Here is a 22,963-nt window from a genome sequence, read left to right on the forward strand (position 1 = left end):
TAAATAGTACACTCAACACCCGGGAAGTGTGGGTTTATGGAGTACAACGCTTGCAAGGGCATTTTTCTCTTCTTGCAAGGAAAAAAGCCAACGCCTCGTTGTGTTTAATGATTACACTGGGAGGCTGGCAGTCGAAAAGAACCGGGGCTAGAACACATTTTATTCAGCGTCAACAAAAACGTAACGGTGGTCATCCTTTGGAGGGACTGACCATGTCATGAAAATGTGGAGTTCCACCGCTGGCAGATGGCCACCTATGGTGATCGGTGCCGCTCCACTGCTGGATTGAGCAGGGAGAAAATCTGCCTTCAACTGATCTCATTTTCACAGTGGTCATCCAATTGGGTGTGTTCTCTCCTCTGGCGAAACAATAAAGTGATACATTTTAAAATCATCTGCTGGATGAAAGTCTCTCCATGCTGTGGAGATTCTTTGACCATACATCACCACGCTGGTTAGTCCGGGTTGGTAAAGGGAAGGGGGTCACAGGACCGGATCAGATGCTCGATCCTCCAATCTGTGCAATGGACAGGAATACAACTCGGGCTGCCAGGTACAAAGTGTTGTGAACTACGATTTAAAGCTTTCGTGACTGCAGGGATTCATCTTCTTGGTTCTTTCGGTAAAGTCACGTAGAATGTAAATAATAAAATAATAAAAATGAAACATAACAAAATAATTTATAAAATAATTAATAAACTATTTATAAAAGAATTATAATAATTATTTTATTATGTTTTATTTTTATTATTTTATTATTTCCATTCTACGTGACTTTACCGAAAGAACCAAGAAGATGTTGTGAACTATCCACTGCAAACAGCGTTTCAGCCCCTGAAGTTAAGAGTTCTGATTATTCTATGTTACATTATGGGCCATGCAACGTGGAGTATCAGGCACATCTTTTTTGTTCGGCAATGTATTCGTTGGCCACACTTGCATTCCGTGGTGTAATGGTCAATGCACTGGACTCACAGTCCAGAGGTCGCCAAATCATACTTCCAGCACTGCAATTGAAACAATCGGCAAGTTTATTAAGTCCCCCCCACCCCCACCCCGCCCCCATTCTGTCCACCCAGCAGTATAAATTACTTTTACCACATAATAAACTTTTTGGGTTAGATCGCGTTATTTATAAATGTGTCGTAACCCTCCACCACCCGACACGGCCAATCAGTAAAAAAGTGTCACGTTGACAATTTGCAATTTGTCCGATGATGCTGGATGTAATTACCAGCGAAACGTCATACTCAAAATGTTTTAATGTTGTGGATTAACTTTTCAACACACCGGTGGGCTAAAGTAGTGAACTATTTTGTCTTTTGATTGGCCGTGTCGGGTGGTGGAGGGTTACGACACATTTATAAATAACGCGATCTAACCCGAAAACGTTTATTATGAATAATATTGGTCGCGAAAGCCTATGTGTTAAACTACTTTTACCAGAGTTAGGTCGTTGTCTGGCCAGCGTGGAAGAGTAGGCCAAATACTCACTCAGAGGCTTACTCTAGAGCCCCCCCCCCACCACCCTTTCCTAGGGCGGAGGCCCTTGTTAGAGCAGTGGCTAGAGCAGTGCCGGATTATCCTCGTAGAAAAAGTAGCTACGGGCCTCGCACTTTCAAGGGCCCCGCGCTAAATGCTGTCAAGCTATTAATTCCGGTTCAGTGATTCTGCACTTGCTCTATTACTATAGTACTATACTGCCTTCAACTTTGATGAACGATTGGGTGTTTAAGGTTAGCGATTTGTCGTATTATCTGTCTGTATAGCAAATGAAAAAAGACAAATACTTTACTATGCAAGCAAAATATTTGTGTTTTCATATTTACGTGTGTTTTTTTTATTTAGGGACCCTTTATAACATATGCTACAGGCCCCGCACTAGCTTAATCTGGCACTGCGCTAGAGTGAGCAATTGCAAGGCTTCCCCTGTACCTTTAACGCCCGACTTGTATGCCACAGAACATCGCAGGCGTTGGTGATTACCTGTGGAGTGTTCCATTTATACTGGACCTTTGCCTTCTCTCCCACGATGTGACCATGAATGCCTATGATTGTCGCATGCGCTCTGGATGGCGGATGAGCGATTGACATTTCGGTTCTGCTGAGCATAATGACCCAAGTATCTGGAGCACCAACACAACATTCACGCGCACATGTCAATGATAGGGCTTGCTTGAACAACCCACTAACGTCTCAGATCGGGCTGGATAATTTGAAGAGCAAAGCGCATCGCAATGTCGACACAATAAATACAGCGCGTGGTGCAATGGTAACACTTGTGCCAGGGAGTAAGATTGTCCCGTGTTCGATTCCTGAACCGGGCGTCTTGCTGCGGTGAATTTGCATGTTCTCCCCCTGTTATGCATCGGTGTACTCCAGGTTCTCCAGTTTTCTCCTACAGCTAAACATCATGTAACATTGATTCGTAAATAATTTTGGACAAACTTTTCCAATGCTGAAGAATTTACCTGCAAATTAGTCAATTGGGATTGCACACAGAGCCACTTCTGAAAACATTTGGCAGATCCTCCTGCATAAGAGTCTTGAGACTCAGTGAGGCTTTCCTGGGTAAACACGTTGTAGAAACAACAATTAAATAAGCCAACACCTCACGAGTACTCCGCCGATAACGGCGTAACACACCATGCCGCTGGTCTCGCCATACACGAGCAGCGTCGCCATTTTACAGCTGAGGAGGCAAAATGGCTCCTCAGCTCGGGGAAGGAGGTGCATGAGATGGGAGAGGATACGAAGTGGGCTTGAGCCAAAGGGCTCGTGGTTCACGTTAACCAGGGTGGGCATCCCGTTGGGAACGCACAAGCCTCTCAGCTTTCATTTTTTTTTGAGAGGTGGAGCGCCGTTGTTTTTAAAGACATTGTGCTCACCGCAGAGAACTGTAGCGACACGACCGCACTCTATAACAGCTGGCGCCAAACTGTGCCACACGCCCTCCTGCGTGGCCTTGTGAGAGTCTCGGTACCGATAAAGTTATTTTATTTTAGTTTTTCTTCTGATTCTGAGTCACCGTAACGGAATGATGTACGTGTACGTCATCGGAATGGGAAAGGGTGAATACAGCAAGCAGTTCTTGGTTTGAGTCTCTGCCTCAGATGAAGACGTGTTTCGTTCACCTTCTCTCTCAGCCACGGAGTTTCGCACCAACGAGCAGCACAAACAACTGCTTATTGTTACAGTGAAAAGTATGTATTCTGTGACGGTCCCACCTGATGACGGAGACTTGTGTTGCCTCCAAAACGTCGTGATTTTTGTTTAATTTTATTTTATTTTCATTAATTTTGATGTTTTACCGACGTGACTTTACCGAAAAAACCTAAGAATATGAATCCTTGCAGTCACGAAAGCTTCAAATCTAGAATGAAAAGTATGTGTTGATAACAACACATAATTTATCATGATTAAAATTAAGTAATTCTCCTACTCAAAGCCAAGCCTGGAAGTGGGGGGGGCGATGATGGCCACCATTCTCCTCACGTGGCATCACCCATTTCCCCATTTACCTCAACATTTCTCTCCGCGACTGATGCTGACAAGCATTCCGAGGTGGTTTAATGTCATTGGAATGTCATTATTTGTACAAAGTAGTATATACCGTCAATGCTCCATTTAGTTCTATGCTGCCAGCCATGCCAATATAGTTAATAGTGCGTTTGCGTGATGCTTAATGAAACAATCGCATTAGGAATTCTGTGTGTGTGTGTTTTTTTTCTTTCTGGATGTGAAACGTACAAAGTGGTTGAGCATCATTGGGTTATACGAGGCTAAACGCGCAAAGTGATTTAGTGGCATTCGTTGAGATGCATGGGACTACGGCGTATGGACAGCGAGAGCACTGTACACCATTGTCTCGGTGCAGCGCAGAGCCGGACGATCAGTTCTGAGCGGGTTTTCGCAGCAATGCCCTTCAAGATGACTCAATGTAAGAAAAATTATGGATTTACTCTCTAACACACCGGTGTGCTGTATTACTAAGGAATTGGCATGCTGTGTTAACGTGACAAACCTTACTAATTGGCTGTGTCGGTCTAACCCAAAAACCTCTATTATTAAGAAAAATAATTGTTATTTTCGTTGGGTTAACTAAGTTTCGGCGAGAAAAAAATAACCAATACATAGCATCGTATAGGATAAAAAAAAATGCGAAGGCCTTTAGCAGCAATCCATTTCATTGAACTAAACATAGTGGAGATACTTTACCGCTGGTGTGGTTACACGATGCTTAAATGTAAAGAGTGGCTTGGCGCAGATAAGCTTTGTGGGTGATATACATACGAGTTGGCTTCGTGACACTGGGCTGTGTGCTGCCAGATGTGCATTAAGTGGCTTAGCACCGTGCCGCTATTGGGATTGTATGGCGCTCGGTGTCCCAGGAGGTTTAGGGCCATTGGGTTTTATGAGTTTGTTAAAGTTATTTATTTATTTTGCAAATGATGAATGCCTGCGCATGCGGGCCTTCTGTCTTTGGTACGTACTGCACTTTGGATGCAGGATAACTAGAAAGCAAGGGTTATGAAGCAGATAATTCGTAATGGGGTGTATTAGACTAATAATGGATCTCTCAATTAACCGTAATCCTATGTTATATTTGATGTACTACTTTTCTTCGCGTTATCTTGCAGGAATACATTTCAAGCTGGGGTAAAAAGCAAACCAGTTGTTAATCTTACAGTTGTTACCAATTGCAAACGAACATATTGTTGGCAATCAAATGCAACCTCAAGACTTGAAAATATTCCATCTATGCCTAACCCATCGCAGGGCTGGTCTATTACAGTTCATGTGAGTTTGGTAGCAAACAATTTATGAAAGGTCATGGCACCCTTATTATTTGAGCCACATGAGGAGTGAAACCGTTAGCTGTGTCTTAGTGCATGAATAAACGAAGACAAATATCCCCCATGCAATTTTTCAGCGACTGTTGGGGCAAGTGCTCTTCGCGAGCACCTATGAAGGCTGATACCACCTACGAGGGGGTGGAGGAACTGGCGAATTTTGGCAGGAGCAAGGAGACAATAACATCCAACAGGATTGGCTGAGAACACCACTTGAATTGTGACTCATCAAAATAAATCTCACAAAGTCTCAAGATATTTTTTTCAAAAGGTCCTTGCAATGGGATTTTCGGCCATCTCATGAATAATTAACGAACATTAAAGTCCACAAAGAGCTGACGAACTGATCAATCACACAAAACAAGCCACCATGCATATGGCACATCGCCACGGGGACCGGGTCACACGTTTTCTGCATAGAAAAAGGATCACGTGGCTCAATGTAGAAAAAGAGGCACTGTAGCCGGACCACCATCACCACAGTGAGCTAATACACACAGCTGCAATCATAATTATCATTTTAATCATTTTGGAACAAAGCGTGTTAATTTTGCACCCCTACAAAATACTACAATTTGAATGAGAGAACACAATTGTTTTTTCTTTGTTCGATAATGATGACCTCCCATGACCTCCAAAGAAGCAATGATTAATAATTATCAATCATTATTAATCATTATTAATCATTGCTGCTGTGACTGCAAAACAGCTGCATAACCAGACCAGGTCAAGGCAGAAACAAGTTAGTACATCCAATTAAAGTGTGGCCTATGTAAAAGCAACATCATCAGCCAAGATTACTCCACTGCTGGATGAAGGCTTCCCCAAGCCGCCACCAACTCTGACTACCCTGCGATGAAATACTCCACAGAGTACCTTTGCACAAACCCATTACATCATTCCACCTCCTTTGTGGACCGTCCCTCACAGAAGCGTTCCATTCCTCAGCTGCCATTCCATTTTGATTTTAATGTCCATCGGCCATCCTCCCTCCGAGCCACGTGTCCAGTCCAAGCCCCGCTTACTGACCTGAACGAATGATGCAATTCGCCTGCATTAAACTCTGAAATGCAATGTTTTATCTTTCTATCTCGATGTAATTCCAGGCATACGCCTCTGCACGCTTCTTTGCGCATTCTTCAGTATTTGTCGTCCGTTTTTTTATTGGGAAAAACCTCCATTATCTGAACCGCTCCTGGGCCTTCACCTAGGTCGACTCAGCCTCAAATGAGTACCTGGTGCGGTGTGCAAACATCGCCACTGGGGAGACAAAGGCGGCTGGGCGTGGTGTTGGCCACCCACCCCCTCGTGTGCCGTGCCTGCCTTCATAGGTGCTCGCTAACAGCACTTTCCACAAAAGTATGTTAAGGCTATACGGGGATCTTTGTCTTTCTTTGGCATTAAGCACTATTGTACTGAGAATTTGTAATTTTAAAATAGCATTGCTGTAATACAGGCACTTGTTTTCTGGCCCATCATTCACCTCCAACACAATAATCAATAAGACCCCTTAAAAAGCTATAAATAACTCTCACATACAAACGGGATTATGCATGATTGCATATGATAATGTATCATGCGGACTGTTTATAACATCATCACCGTCATTATTTATTCACATTCATATACCATGCATGACTTGTGCTGCATGACAATGAACGTATACTGTACCATTTATCCTTATCCAAGGTTCTCTGCCAAGGTCACTCAAAGACAAATCCAACTTTTTTCCTCCTTTCAAATAAACGTTCACGTGACCTCAGCCATACCCGTGGCCTGAATTGTTTTCGTTTCCCTCTGTGTTTGATGACTAATGCCACCTTAGAGAGCCCCTTATCTGGCATTCTGCAACTATACAGCCCGAGGCAATTCATTTTTAGCAGGCTTTGTCCTCCCCTCTAGTGCCATTTGTGCACATTCATAAAATAGCTGGGTGACATTAAAGGAGAAGTCTGGAACCCAGAGGGATATTTAAAACCTTCAGCGGGAGGCACTGCGAGGCTGGATGTACGATTTGCAAAAAGACGGAGGGACTGACCTCAAATCTCAAGGAAATAAATTGTGGTGCCTCAGCTGATTACCACAAAAAAAAACGTCAACAGTGATTTCCTGCTGCTCAAATAAGGAATGAGGGAGGTAGTGAGCCAGTGGTGGTGAATCAACATTTCTAAGGCGCGATGAAGTCTATCCAATAAGGCAACCACAGTTGCCTTTTCCTCAAGTGGTACCTGTTTTATCGTCCCGGGGAGGGGATGATGGACCGAGTGTACCGAGCCAGAATTTCAACTCGCAACCCCACCAATTGCGAACCGAGCCAACAGGCTAGTTTCATTACTGCTAAAATTATATATGAAATCAAAACGCTTAAAAACGTAATTACCAAACGATGAATCACACATTACAACGAAAGACTCCATCTTAAAATATACACGGGGGCAGCAGTTCTGTCTGCATCAATAGCCCCAAGCCAATTGTGGAAATTCTCCAGTTCCATGGCAGGCACCTCTCTATTCGTAGAGCAGGCGGCCACTGTTAGTGACCATAATATTACAAGATATAGCTAAAGCATGATCTGATTCATAAGAGATAATTACTGTACATTACAATTATGTAGTACATTTGTTGCAATTCGGTTCACATTAATCTTCACATTTATGCTTTGGGCTGTGATACCCCTGAAGACATCGCAAGGCAGCTGTTTGCTACATAATCCTGCGTACTACCATAATGGAACAATTATTGCCCTGAAGCTATCTAAGACGTGTAACGGGAATAAGCTGCTGTATTTCACACCGTCTCCCCCAGGATTAAAACCATAGTCAAGACGGGGAGTTTCAGCGACATCATCAGCCTGCATTGGCCCATCTCATCACGCTCCCTCTCTATTCTGATTTCCAGCCAGTTTTACTTCGTAGGACTAATTTCAGCTACCTGCCTTCAATTCGTAATTAGTTTTTGTCTTTTCTCAGACCACTGTATTCATATTCTCTTTTCCCATCCTCATTTATCGTGCATTACACTGGTCAATACACTTTTTCTGGCATATGGTATTCCAACGGGTTTAAGGTAATTTTGGGGTGCTGATTTCAAATCTGGCATCAGTTTTTGTCTATCACATCAAGTTTTTTGAGATATCAAATATTGCATTTTCAATAAAAACTGTAGAAGAAATATATTAAATAAATGTGGATATCTACATAAAATGATATTATAAACACACTATCCTAAAAATACAGCACCATATTTTAACACTAAAGCAGTCACTGACTCGCAACAACTTGCAATCATAAGTGACAGAGTTAATTTCGGGTAAAATCAATGAAAATGGGGTATGCCGATAGCATAAAAATGAGATGTGATAGAGCAAATCTGAGATCAGATTTGGAATCAGCACCCTGAAATTAGTCTAAAACAGCTGCAAAAGTCCAGGCCAGAAAAAAATGTGTTTTTTTTGTTGACCAACTTCCCAGGGCCGCGTGGGATATGAGACCCGGTCTCGCATCTTAGAAGCCCTCGCCTCGCCGACTGCAGACTGCTGCACCCGCAGTGCGACTGGCGAGTACCAATCCGACTTTGCCGTAACATCAACATCATCATCATCATCTTCACGTCAGCTCGACGTTTTGAGAACGTTATTTACACCTGTTGTCCAACTTGGATGCCCCGATCCGTGGACGCAATGAGATGGCCCGCACGTGTTCACGCGGTGCACGACGTCCTTCACAACCCGAGGGTCGCTCAAGCTCGACTTGAGAAACGGCGCCCCACTGGAGGATCTTATCTTGGGGGTGCCCCACTGCTCAGCCTGCCTGTGTCTTCACAAACCAACCCCAGCCTGCTGTAGGGAAGCGCGAGGCCCAGCCGAAGTGGTGGGATCCACCGGAGGGGCCTGCACGTTCCTCCGTTCTGCCGGACTGTCCCTCACTGAATCGCCCTTCGCCTGTGGATCACTCAGCTGATTTATACGGTGGCACCTCTCAAGACGTGATTGGCTCACGGCTTGGGTTCACTCTGCCGAGTAACATGCTTCTTTTCTATTGGCTGTACTAGCTTTCCATGTGTTTGTGTTGTTGATTGTATTGCTTGTTTAACTTTTTATATCAATCGAAAACTTATTTCTTAACAACTGATCTATGTGTGTAGCTTGTGGTGCTTCCCCTGCACCTCCGATTAGCATGGATGGCTACGTACGGTGCGAAATGTGTTCAACATACTTACATATCAGAATGCTATGAAATGTAATTCAATAGCATATTATCTACAAAATACAAAAATCAATTCTCACACGTACCGTTCGATGCCTACATCGCAAGAGGGAGACTCAATATGAACGAATTAATGAATATACACCAAATCGTTAAACGTCCATAAAGTACCACAATGAAATGCATCGCGTGAAACGGAGACAGATGCTTTTTAAAATCGTCCATTGGACTAAATTGCACGCACACGGATGATCCACAGCCAAAACGCAAGCACATTGTTTTTTATCCAAGTCGTTCAGTCGCAGGTAAATGGATCCTGGGAGAGAAAGATAAACCCTCTGTGGATGCCTCCCGGGGACTGCGAGCTAAACTGCTGAGTCGACTGGTCTGGGCACGGCCGCACCACCTGCCCGTTTCGCCGGAGACGAGATGACGGCGCGTCGCATTCATCATCTCGGGCCTCACCTGGACACACCGCTGAGTTGTTGCAGATGCGTTGCTCGCGCAAGGTTCCATTGCAGAGGTTGGGGACGCAGGCCCACGTGCGCACCTGCGATCCCTCGCCGCACGTGGTCGAGCACTGGCTCCACTCGGACCACTCCTTGCCACCCCCACCCGGGGACTGATCCTGTTCTCCTCCTAGATAATAGAAATCGTCGTCGTCATCATCAACGTCGTTCTCATTGTCATCATCATCATGACCATATTGCCGTTTGAGATGAATCAGGAAAGGGGATACGCTCTCACCAGTCATTCAACAACAACAACAACCGCCATTCGCCACTAAGTGGCGGCGACGTCACCACGACGCTTGTGCCAGGCTATGTGCACCTTGAGGCCGCGTGAAGTGTCGAACGCCCGCTGGCAGGAGGTCACGGGGCAGACCTAGGTGCCACAGGTTGACTGACTGAGACGACACACACACTAGAAGGTATGGAAAAATTGACGTATTGGCGGTACACTGATGCAACATAACACACCGGTACTCACAGAACAGTCTGACGCTGTATCTGTTCCCTTTGACTGAGTTGCAGACTCTCCATCAGAAGTTGCCTTAATTCAACAGCGGCTTTCCCATTCGAACGCGTAGCATGAGTCATCGTATTTTGATGCCACGGGCCGCCAAGAAACTTTTCCGGAAAGGAATTGAGGAACCGTCCAAACAAGTCTAGGGCACGAGGAGTCAAATCTGCCTTTGGAACACGGAGCAGCCAATCGTCAACAGGCTCGGTGCTGCTACACGGCAACAGACTGTGAAGCTTCGTGTTCAGCTGCTCGTAACATTCGTCTTCCGACTGCGTCGACATCACGAGAGCTGATTTTGACGCACCCCGCAAGATTTTCTGACCGGGGTTACGAATCGCGGGAAAATAAATTATGATAATAGTTTTTTTTACCCTTTTATCTGGAAACAAAACTGATACCTTTATTTTTTCACAAGAAGTCATGTTTGCATTGACCACAATACCTGCGGTCGGAATGCAAACAAAAAAAATACAACTCTGATAATGTATGCACTGTCCTTGAAATAGATTGGTCTACACCCGAGACAGCTTTTCTTAGAGCCTAGTCTCACATGGTGTTGAACCAGACGACGCCAAAAGGCGCACAACTCAAAGACAATGCACCATCAGAGTATGAGAGCTCGGGGTAAGCATTTACTCCATCACACCAATAAAATAAATTATAATTGCAAAAAATGTGCTTTAAAAAAAAGAGCCAATATTGTCAAATATATAATAATGATACTTTCTATAAATAATATATGGAAATAAGAATGTAATTGAATTAGCAAAAGTTAGTCTCTCTTTTGTCATGCAACTCATTCTGTATCATTTCAAGTCACTCCGAACATTTGTTATTGCTCACTCTTACGAGTCGAGTCCATCACAGGTAAAGGTGCAAGCGTGCAAAGTTTTATTTCGTTTGCGGTCAAAGGTACGCAGAACAAAGCACCATATGAAAACACGGTACTGTGTTTTCAGTTCATCTTAATTCATGAAACACGAATGCCATGTTAGTTGCCTTCTGCAGTATTGCTCTTGGTCAACTGTCGGAAAGACACAAGTGCCCAAGCGTGACAGCATTTCACTTAAAATAGAATAATCAATTTTATTGCTATTAAGATTGCTGCATAAATGTATTACTTCTGAAATAAACTATGGCATGAGAGGTAGACTCATCACATAATATATATATATATATATTCACACGACACAAGTATAGTTTTGTGATAAAATCATGAGCAATAATAAAATGCAATATCCGGTTATAGTTTTTACAGAACTTCTGATTGGCTTTGTGAAGTCAAAGTCAAGGTTAAAGTACTGCTCTGCGCAGCTGTGCAATGGTATGGCAAGCATATTCATTCACGGCCTTGAGTGGGTGGTGAAATTTCACATTTCCACGGTTGGAACCAATATCTGTATATAATATCCACAGAGAATAGGTTTTCCCCTTTTTTCTGGCAACAAAACAGGTGTAAAGATGTTAAAACACCAAACTGAAACCTTTTACAAGGAATCATGTCTGCATTAACCGCAATACTTGTGGTCAGAATGCAAACAAAAAAACATACTCTGATAATATATGCATTGCCTTTGAAACTGATTGGTCCACACCAGAGACAGCTTTCTTTTGAGCCTAGTCTCAAAACGGTGTTAGACCAGAGGACGCCAACAGGCGAACAGCACAAAGACAATGCCACTATCAGAGTAATGAGGGCTCCACTGCTGCCTTTCTTCATTGACCACGGATGGATGATTAGATGTGTTGACCTCCAAATGGGATTTGAGCTCTCAAGTTTCCAATTATGGCACAGGTGCTCACATGTGGTGCAATAATATCTGCGTGTTTACATAATCGTATAACATTAATAAAGTCTAGAAGACTCAGAGGCCTGGCTGATAGAGCTTAGAACTGGGATTGAATTTGCAACTTTCTGATTGTGACTCAAGTGCGCTCAACCACACTGCCACACATCTTTAATGATTTTTGCCAAAAGCGACATTAAGTGCATGTTAGAAAAATCTAGAGGTCTTACTTTCATGCGCGATTCCTGTCAAGTGAGACATACTGTGCGTGTGACATAATGGATAAGGTACACGAACATACAGTGAGGGAAAAAAGTATTTGATCCCCTGCTGATTTTGTACGTTTGCCCACTGACAAAGAAATGATCAGTCTATAATTTTAATGGTAGGTTTATTTGAACAGTGAGAGACAGAATAACAACAACAAAATCCAGAAAAACGCATGTCAAAAATGTTATAAATTGATTTGCATTTTGATGAGGGAAATAAGTATTTGACCCCCTCTCAATCAGAAAGATGTCTGGCTCCCAGGTGTCTTTTATACAGGTAACGAGCTGAGATTAGAGCACACTCTTAAAGGGAGTGCTCCTAATCTCAGCTTGTTACCTGTATAAAAGACACCTGTTCACAGAAGCATTCAATCAATCAGATTCCAAACTCTCCACCATGGCCAAGACCAAAGAGCTCTCCAAGGATGTCAGGGACAAGATTGTAGACCTACACAAGGCTGGAACGGGCTACAAGACCATCGCCAAGCAGCTTGGTGAGAAGGTGACAACAGTTGGTGCGATTATTCGCAAATGTAAGAAACACAAAAGAACAGTCAATCTCCCTTGGCCTGGGGCTCCATGCAAGATCTCACCTCGTAGAGTTGCAATGATCATGAGAAGGGTGAGGAATCAGCCCAGAACAACACGAGAGGATCTTGTCAATGATCTCAAGGCAGCTGGGACCATAGTCACCAAGAAAACAGTTGGTAACACACTACGCCGTGAAGGACTGAAATCCTGCAGCACCCGCAAGGTCCCCCTGCTCAAGAAAGCACATATACATGCCCGTCTGAAGTTTGCCAATGGAACATCTGAATGATTCAGAGGACAACTGGGTGAAAATGTTGTGGTCAGATGAGACCAAAATGGAGCTCTTTGGCATCAACTCAACTCGCCGTGTTTGGAGGAGGAGGAATGCTGCCTATGACCCCAAGAACACCATCCCCACCGTCAAACATGGAGGTGGAAACATTATGCTTTGGGGGTGTTTTTCTGCCAAGGGGACAGGGCAACCTCACCGCATGAATGGGACGATGGACGGGGCCATGTACCGTCAAATCTTTGGTGAGAACCTCCTTCCCTCAGCCAGGGCATTGAAAATGGGTCGTAGATGGGTATTCCAACATGACAATGACCCAAAACACACGGCCAAGGCAACAAAGGAGTGGCTCAAGAAGAAGCACATTAAGGTCCTCGAGTTGCCTAGCCAGTCTCCAGACCTTAATCCCATAGAATATATGTGGAGGGAGCTGAAGGCTCGAGTTGCCAAACGTCATCCTCAAAATCTTAATGACTTGGAGAAGATTTGCAAAGAAGAGTGGGACAAAATCCCTCCTGAGATGTGTGCAAACCTGGTGGCCAACTACAAGAAACGTCTGACATCTGTGATTGCCAACAAGGGTTTTGCCACCAAGTACTAAGTCATGTTTTGCAGAGGGGTCAAATACTTATTTCCCTCATAAAAATGCAAATTAATTTATAACATTTTTGACATGCAATTTTCTGGATTTTGTTGTTGTTAATCTGTCTCCCACTGTTCAAATAAACCTACCATAAAAATTATAGACTGATCATTTCTTTGTCAGTGGGCAAACGTACAAAATCAGCAGGGGATCAAATACTTTTTACCCTCACTGTAGCACTAATTTCACACACCCCAGTTGAATGATGGACAGTCAATTCCCTTTAATTAATTATGAGGCTTTAAGTTAAATTACATTTCGTGCAAGTTGTATTTAATTATATAATAATAAAACGCTGCCTGCTCTTAGCATATTCATACCCACGTATTAGACTAAAAAAAAATTCTAAATTAAATTCAAAGTAAGGCTGAAGCTCGGCTAACTTGCTGAGCGTGGATTTTTAATAAACAGCCTTTACTTTAAGGCTATTCAAGTCACACTCGATGAAAGAAATTCGGTGGCATCAGCAATTTGTTATGCTGGGGAAAGGAAAAAAAAGAGTTAAGTGATTAAACTGACATGAGCAAAAAAAATGAAAGGTACGAGTTAAACTTTGGCTGATAGCCTTGCCATGAGAAACGCTGTGGCATATTGGATGCCCAAAGCCGACTCATGCTTATTGACAGAAACCGTAACAAATGCGCATTAATAATCCCCTGATTAACTGAATGATCATTCATTTTCAAAATAAGTAAATGCATGCATAACATATCAAAAAAAACAGCACGCACGTGACATTGGATGCAGAAGGCATGGCTGAACTTCAAACCTATTCAAGGTTAAAAAAATGGGGGGGGGGGGGGGAGATGTCATTACAAAATTTGTGTGCGGGTTAGCCGACCGGCTTGGGCGACTTGTCAGCGAACGAAGCCAGCAAGCCCTCAGAGAAACTGGCAGTGCTGAGGAATAACGAATTACAGGTGACGGGCAGTGAAATAAACCTCACTGCTGTGTTGGAGGATCGCGGGGAATGGGCAACGCTTATTTTTCTTTTTTATCCGTGGAATTATTTTCGCACGCCACATCCATTTCGCCGTATGTGTTGTCAGCATGATTTTTTCGGTGTAAACCTGCTCGTATAATTTGAGGAATATCAGGTATAATATGAGCCAAAAATGCCTGTTTGTGTGTAACGCACGTGACGTCACTCCACATGCCGCGCCCCCCGCCCCCGTCATTAATATTCATGAGCGGGTGGATTTTTACACTCACGCAGAAGGTCGAGCGGAAATATATTTTTTTCGCAAATTCGCTTTAAGTTTGACGTTTCTTTATTGAAAGTTAATCAACTAAATAATTCTACGCAGCAACAAAGTGGATTTGGTGTCGATTTAAAGCTTTCGTGACTGCAGGGATTCATATTCTTGGTTCTTTCGGTACATAAAAGGGAAACAATAAATGGTTGTATTTCATTATTTTATTATTTACCTTCTACGTGACTTTACCGAAAGAACCAAGACTATGGATTTGGTGTCTTTATTTATTTCTTCAGCACTTGAGACAAAAGGTAAGTCTAATTAATGCTTCTACATTATGGTAAAATATACATTTCTCGGTGATTTTCCAGATATTGTATCAATTTAAAATTTATTTCAACCCCAGCGACCGAAAGCAGAAGAGAATAAAGTATCAGAGCAGTGAATTTGAACAAATTGAAGGTCAGTTATATACAGTGCTACAGTGAACTGCAGTGAAGTGTTTTATAACTTATATTTTGTGCCAGATTCACTGCCATGAATACAGTGCTACAGTGAAATGCAGTGAAGTGTTTTATGACATACTCTTGTGCAAGATTCACTGCCATTAATACAGTGCTACAGTGAACTGCAGTGAAGTGTTTTAAATTTATACAAGATACAGTTATACTCTGCTCAATTTTCCCGTAAATATTACAGCTTCCGTCCTATAACGGGCAAACAAGCTAGTCTCAGGTGTAACGATGTAGGACCACGATGGAAAGGCGGATCCAGTGCTAATCTGTTGTTTAATTTCCTCATGCCAATAATCCCCATTCTAAGCCAGCCTAGCAGCGTGCATATTGAACATGCACACATGATTAAATTGGCAATAGTTCAATACCTTCCAAGCTTTAAAAAAAACAAGAATAGGTTTTACCCTTTCTGGCAATAAAACAGGTGTTAAGATGTTCAAACACCAAATAGAAACCTTTTGCAAGGAATCAAGTCTGCATTAACCACACGTACTTGTGGTGAACATGCAAATAAACATGCTCGGATAACATATGCATCGTCTTTTGAAACTGATTGACCGGCACCTTCCAAGCTGCACGATGAGTTTACGTCACACGGCGCATGAGGTGCGACACTGGGAGATCGACATCACACGCAAAGACGTCCATTGGAAGGCGGATTGAGAGGTGTTCACGGCTCGCGATGTCATCACCTTGATCGAAAAAGGTTTCTTCATCATCGCCGTTTTTGTGTTGCCCAATTTTTGTTGAGCAACCCTTTGACTGATTTGCCTCGGGTTTTCTCTGGAATGTGTCCAGAGTAGCAGCAAAAACTTCGCTGCTACTCTGTTCGTTTTGGATCATCCTAATGCAGAGTAACGGATGGACAGAGATAGCGCATTAACGCGAATTATCTTTGTTGGAAAGCGTTACAAAAAAAAAAACCTATTGATGAATTTAATTATAATAATGAATCTCAATGCATCGTGAGAGGAGCTCATTATTATATCCCTATTTTCCTTGTAATGGTTGATCGGCTTATTATGATTGCTTTCTTTATAAACTTATCTTGAAACAGTTAAAATGGAAGAATGATCGTCGCAGCACTAGCGTGGGTCAATGCAAGAACAGCAAAAAACCAATGCACATCGCTCTTGTAACAATCATAGTATAGTGTTGGTACATCCTAGGTTAAACCTACACCATACATATACTGCCCATTGTTTTGAAGAGAGGATTCACAACATCAATCGGGCAATCATATTGGGTTACCGTTAAAATATCCAATACAGTATTACATTGCATTACTTATACAACCTTGAGTGATGAGAAATATGAGATGGATTGCAGCGAAAGTCACCTTCTGGCACCTAGGATAAGACATTCTGTATACTCACGCCATGAGCAATGTTTCCATGTGCACTGAATGTGATAGTCCCAACCAAAATCACCAGTGATTAAAATGGTATTTGCACTAAATTATGCCAAGCCAGCACTTGTGACAGTGAAGGACATGCACTTTGCTCGACCGTACAGTTTAAAACAGGGCCTTTTGCGAGGCTGGTAAGAGAAATTGATTGTATTGGTCGCAGGCAAGAGTCCTGTGGTGCCTTGTTTTCAAAAATGTTTCCTGCCCAGATGTTGTTATTCTGTCAGTCGGGGAGGGCTCCGATAATGGAATCGAGTTTTGATCTGTAACTGAATCCGGCAGTCCAACCGGGAGGAGAAAAAAAAAGAAGATGAATGAAATCGAAAAGTAAAAAAAATAAATTGTGAATAAAAAAACACACACACACATTTTACTTCAAAGACTCATGTCCTTTAGCAATGCAGCGAGTTGGCATTTATTGATCATTGAACGGCCACATGCTCCCATAAGTCATGGTGTCACGGACGTGAAGCAGCGCAAGACTTGCGCACGCGAAGCATTCATGTGGCACAATGCCTCACCCGGAAGATCATGTTGTGCACAAGTATACGCCAATAACGTACACGCACAACATCTTCTTTGCAATGGCATCCGGGTGAGTGGTCTGCAGCAAAGCACTGAACACTCAAGTCCAGACCCAACATACCCCATCACCACGATTACTGTCACCATGATGCTGCTTGTTTACCCAGGAAAGCCCAAGTCCCAATATTGTTCTTTTCAGGAAGATCCAGCTGAGGTTTAACAATGTTTAAACATTGGGATGTTTGACCAATCACAGTTGCATTGTGGTTTTTTTCTAAAAGCTACGAGGTCAATGTGTACTATCTTCTTGGTTCTTTCGGTAAAGTCACGTAGAATAGAAATAATAAAATAATAAGCGAGTTGCCATTACTGTATGTTTTATTTGTATTATTTTATTATTTCCATTCTACGTGACTTTACCGAAAGAACCAAGAAGATGAATCCCTGCAGTCACGAAAGCTTAAAATCGAAATTCAATGTGTACTAGTTTGTAGAAAGTGCCATAATACGTCAAATTTTTAATACAAATGTATGGTAGTTTTTTTACTGTGCAATACATATATCACACGAAGGGTAGCACGTGACAACTCCTGACTACAAATTCGAATATCAGTTAACTTTATTTAAAACATGTCCTACGTGGTACACTTGTTTAGGTGGTGAAATATGTTCTATAGGTCGGACCTTAAATGTTGAAATAAACTCTGATTGCTGACGTAAGAAACGGACACGTGCATTGGACAACTACATGGAGCTTCCCCTTGCAATCATGTGATGTTAATTTAAAGAGAGTTGAGCTGAGGAATGTAATGAATCTTGACGTGCATTTGAGTGTGACGATTTCATTCGGCCGAACAGGCAAGGGATGCACTGCGGTTCGAGAACTCTGCTCACAATCGGAATGTTGTGAGTTCAAGCCCTGGTGGGATGTCCAACTGGTTGTTCTTTGGATGAACTTGGCCCCTGCCATATAAATGTGGACATTTCACTAAGGGCTCGCAAGCCAAAATAGATGATGACCTCTGTCCAAAATTAACTTGAGTAGAACACAACATAATAGAAATACTCCGTAATAATTATAATCATTCGCGTATCAATATTTGATTGCAAATGCATTGGTTGACTTGGTCCGAGTGTTATGTAAATGGAGGACGACTTTAAAATACATGTTCGTCAAAGGGGAACTGCGTTGAAGGACGCAATTAAATTTTTATTAGAATTTCAAATCAAGGAAACGGTGTGATAGTTATTTAAATACTGCACAGTACAATTACAAATATGGCATTATGCTACTCACTTTTTACTGCTATACTGTACATAAGCAAGGCTGTAATTCGTGAAAAATGCATCAATAATAATTCATATTTAACTAATTGACAAGATCAATCATTATTTTAAAATATGGAATAAAAAAAACACAGCACGTCATCAATTGCTTATGCAATATAAATGTTTTATAAAATGCAATCCTGTATTGCATCAGAGATTCAGTTAATAGTGTAATGCCATGTAATCAATGCATTTATTTTAGCGTGGTGTGTCATGTTTGTGCATATGCTGTAATGTATACTTAATTGCACAGTACGTGGAACCCACTGTATTTACTAATGCAAAAGACAAAGATCCCCGTGTAGAATTTCGATTTAAAGCTTTCGTGACTGCAGGGATTCATCTTCTTGGTTCTTTCGGTAAAGTCACGTAGAAGGGAAGTAATAAAATAATCAAAATAAATAAAACATCATTATTATGTTCTATTTTTATTATGTTTTATTTTTATTATTTTATTACTTCCCTTCTACGTGACTTTACCGAAAGAACCAAGAAGATGAATCCCCGTGTAGCCTTAAGACACTGTTGGGGAAAGTGCAGTTGGCCAGCACCTATGAAGGCCGGCAATGCACACGAGGGGTTGGGTGGCCAGCACTACGGCCAACCGCCTTTGTATCCCGAGCGAGACTTACATTCATGAGGAAACCCACCAGCAGTGATAAAAGGGTAATGGGCCATTATTTTGGATATTGACAATTAACAACCAATTAACACCAGCGCTATGCAATTATTAATTACCAATGCATCTTTATTTAAGGATGTACGTGCGTAAAATATACACATCTGCGCGGCCTCCTCATCTGCGTCCAGAATGAAATCTGCTTCCTCTCTCCCCGCGATGGATTGATGAGACGGAGCGCATAGCGAGTGCCTGGGTGGGCCGTGAAACATTTTTCTTTCAATTATTAGAGGCATATTAAATATGCATTCTGCGGCAACGCATTGTGACCTCCAAGTTCTCATGCAAGAAGAAAGCAGGAGGAAGAAGGGGGGGGGGAACACGTGTCATTTTGAAAACCTGTCAACGTGTCAAAGTAAAACTGCTTTTCTCTGCGAATCAGCAGCAGGAGCTTACAGCCATCTCTGCTCTGTGGCTGGCGCATGTTTTCTATTCCTTTCCTCCACCCCGCTCAAGCAGAATTCTCCAAGCGGCCGTTGTATTGCAGCCCACAAGCAAAGATCAGTGGAGTTTGCGTGCGTCCTTGATGATCCTTTTTTTGTGTTTGAGTCGTTATTTTATGCGTTCTATTAGACCGGTCTCTTAGGTCTACGTTGCAGCACGCGGGAGAGGGACGGTGCAGCACGAAGCTACGCATCGTGCTTTGCGGGATTGTCAAAACGACGCGTTTGGAATGAGCGTGTTTCCAGATGCATCAAATCAAAGGCCTTTGAACATTGCCGGCGTTCAATTACCTTCAAAGCAACACCTGACAAAAGCAACCAAACTCTGCACTGGCCCAGTAGTAGTCCTTTGACTTTGGAGCCGAGTTATTATGCCACTGCATTTGGAAAATAGTCTAAAGCGCAGTGCAGGTTTCTAATAATGAGAAAAGGTTTGACAGGTTACTTTTGTCGTTTAATTTGAGGAATCAGTGATCTCACCGTTTCATTAATGACCTAAACAATTTTAACAATGTTGCGATTCCAGCAGCTGTTCATTTGCGTTGGTGTTTAGTGGCATCTGCTGCTACCTATAGCTGTCTGTCATCGTGCCCTGCCGTCTATGTGTGGATAATGATGAATGTTAGACTGCCCTGCAATTTGCACTTCTATATTTTTGCTCTGAGCGAGCGATGGCGCAGTTGTTAGCACACTGGGCCATGACCCTGGCAAGCTGAGTTTGATTTTGGTCGGAAACCAATACAACAAGAAGAGCAATTTTTTTCGAAATTCGGTGAAAAAAAACCCCATGCATTTCAAGAGCCGCAATGCATTTGGTGAATTTGAGTCGGTGGGCCCTTAATAAACAACGTGACAAAGCGGTTCGTAAAGGAGGCACACGCGTCTTCTTGGTTCTTTCGGTAAAGTCACGTAGAAGGGAAATAATAAAATAATAAAAATAAAACATAATAAAATAATTCTCACGACGTTACGGCCACAACACAAACAGCCGTCCTCAGGTGAAGACCAGGTCTGTCGGGGTGACAGCGTCTTAACACCTGTTTTATTTCCAGAAAGGGTAAAACCTATTCTTATTTTTGATGAGCTGAACAAATATAAAACAATGATGTTTTATATTAATAATAACAATAATGTTTTATATTTGTATTATTTTATTATTCCCCTTCTACGTGTCTTTACTGAAAGAACCAAGAATAGGTGTTAAGATGTTCCAACGCCACATTTGCAAGGAATCAACTACTTGTGGTGAACATGCAAACAAACACGCTCTGATAATAGATGCATTGTCTTTAAAAGGATTAGCCTACACCAGAGACAGCCTTCTTTATGGCCTAGTCCAGGGGTCGGCAACCTACGGCTCCGGAGCCGCATGCGGCTCTTTACGGGCTGCTTCTTGACGATATGTACGTATGTACAGTATGTACATAAATGCATTGCGGCTCTTGAAATACTGAATTTTGTACCGAATTGGAAAGAAATGGCTCTTCTTGTTATTTTGGTTGCCGACCCCTGGCCTAGTCTCTCAAGTGTCAAACCAGAGAACGCCAAAAGGCAAACGGCTCGCCAGTTTCACCATGCAGTTCGCTAACCAGAGCCTCGATTGTTTTTCAATGGCACTGTCAGCATGCTGTCGTGAAACAAAGACGTTTCCGTTTGTAACGCTCACAGCAGTGAAACTGTCATTATGTCATGAAAGGCAACTTGAAAATAATATCACAACTTCCTGTGAAGTTTATTCGAATGGCCGCTTAACCAAACTCGTGGTTGCACGATTAGACGTCCTACTAAGAGTGTTTACCACATGGGAATTAAACCGACATATTAAGTTGTGAAATTTGAAATGTGATGAAGTAAAACACCAAAATTAAAGTTAGGTTTAAAAAAAATACAAAATGTTGGTAACCAGGTTGAGACCATCAACTCACTGAGACTCTCTTTCAGGAAGGCCCTGCATTGTGATGGTTGGGAAGTTTTTTTTCGCTTCAGAGAAAATCAAAGTGATTGGAGAATGCCCACACTCATGAGGGGATAATACGACCAGATCCACACACACGCCCATCAACTAATTTTACGGCCTATCTTCTCCTGGCCACCTCGCAAGCCCAGCAGGTTTGGGAGTTTCACAAACCCAACGCAATCTACCAAACCCGGCCTCAAAATTAAATGGTAAAGGCATTCATCATCACCAGTCATCGCTCCCTGGTTCCACCATGCTGCGTGTTAGCAAACGAAACACTAGTGCATTCGTGGAGAAATAATTAACCCCCCGCCAACCACAGCCATTTGATGAAAATGTCACAATTCAGATTCAAAATTCCCAATTCACTTCAACAATTCATTAGTTTTTACACTGGGATGAATGTAGTGGCCTCTCGCGGCTGACGTCAGGCCTTGATGTGCGCCAATTCTTACGCGCATGATTCGACGCGTGTGCCGTGAGCATCACAATCAAGTGTCATTCGACGAACAAACGAACGGACGAACGAATGAATGCGTCATTACATCCCCGTGGCCCACTGTCCCCCAAAACACGGCAAAATTCCTGGCGTGTCTGCCGTTTTGTTGATTCAGAGTGGGTGCGAATGGGAGCCGACCTGGATGCATTTGTTCGCAAGGAGCCGGGGGACTGACCGTACTGCTGCGAGGAGAATGGCCTCCGTGTTTGGAGTCGCTTGCCTTGAACCTCCAGCGAGCGAAGGCCTTGACTCCGAGGGGCCGTCAGAGGGAGAGGCAGCCAGTCTGCGGAGAGTTGTTTCAAAAATAAGAATATTAATTTTAACTGAAGGAATCCGATGAGCGGTGCAGCTCTTGTTCACAGAAGTACACTCGGGGCAGGTTAGAATGTTACAACAACAAATAATACAAACACACGACAGGAATGCATAGTATAGAAAAGGTAAGAAAATCACAGAACAAAAAATAGAAATAAACGAAACTATTTTTTATGTTACCAGGTACAATCCACTGAGCTCTTAGCTTCTTTTTCAGAAGTGACCTGGCCACAAATGATAGCTCAACGAAGTGGCTCAACATGTTGAAATTTATAGCAGGCAAATTATCTAAATAATCTACGAGAAGCGACCACGACATGAACCTTTTTACAGCGTTATTCACGGCCGTTCGCAATTTTGTGCATCATCGCGTTTTAATCTGTTCATTAAAGCCGATGCGGTTAATGGTGTGTCATTCTGTGTAGTATTTAAAAATATATATCTCTCTTACTCTTATTTTTGTCAACAAATACAATGAATACACCAAAGGCATA

At 42.6% G+C, this 22,963-nt stretch overlaps 1 protein-coding gene across 1 annotated transcript in view; it reads right to left on the reverse strand.

Annotated features, from left to right (window-relative positions):
* The window catches only part of LOC144730876 (adhesion G protein-coupled receptor B3-like), a 196,335-nt gene that overhangs the window by 112,210 nt on the left and 61,162 nt on the right, over positions 1–22,963 (reverse strand). Inside the window, exons 3-4 of the mRNA XM_078611678.1 lie at positions 22,330–22,437; positions 9,524–9,697 (exon numbers count right to left, since the gene is read on the reverse strand). Of these exons, the coding sequence (XP_078467804.1) occupies positions 9,524–9,697; positions 22,330–22,437 (282 nt within the window). The remainder of the gene's footprint in view (positions 1–9,523; positions 9,698–22,329; positions 22,438–22,963) is intronic.

This window comes from Lampetra planeri, chromosome 2 (assembly GCF_965212315.1).
Source record: "Lampetra planeri chromosome 2, kcLamPlan1.2.h2, whole genome shotgun sequence".
In the NCBI taxonomy this organism is placed as follows: domain Eukaryota; kingdom Metazoa; phylum Chordata; class Hyperoartia; order Petromyzontiformes; family Petromyzontidae; genus Lampetra; species Lampetra planeri.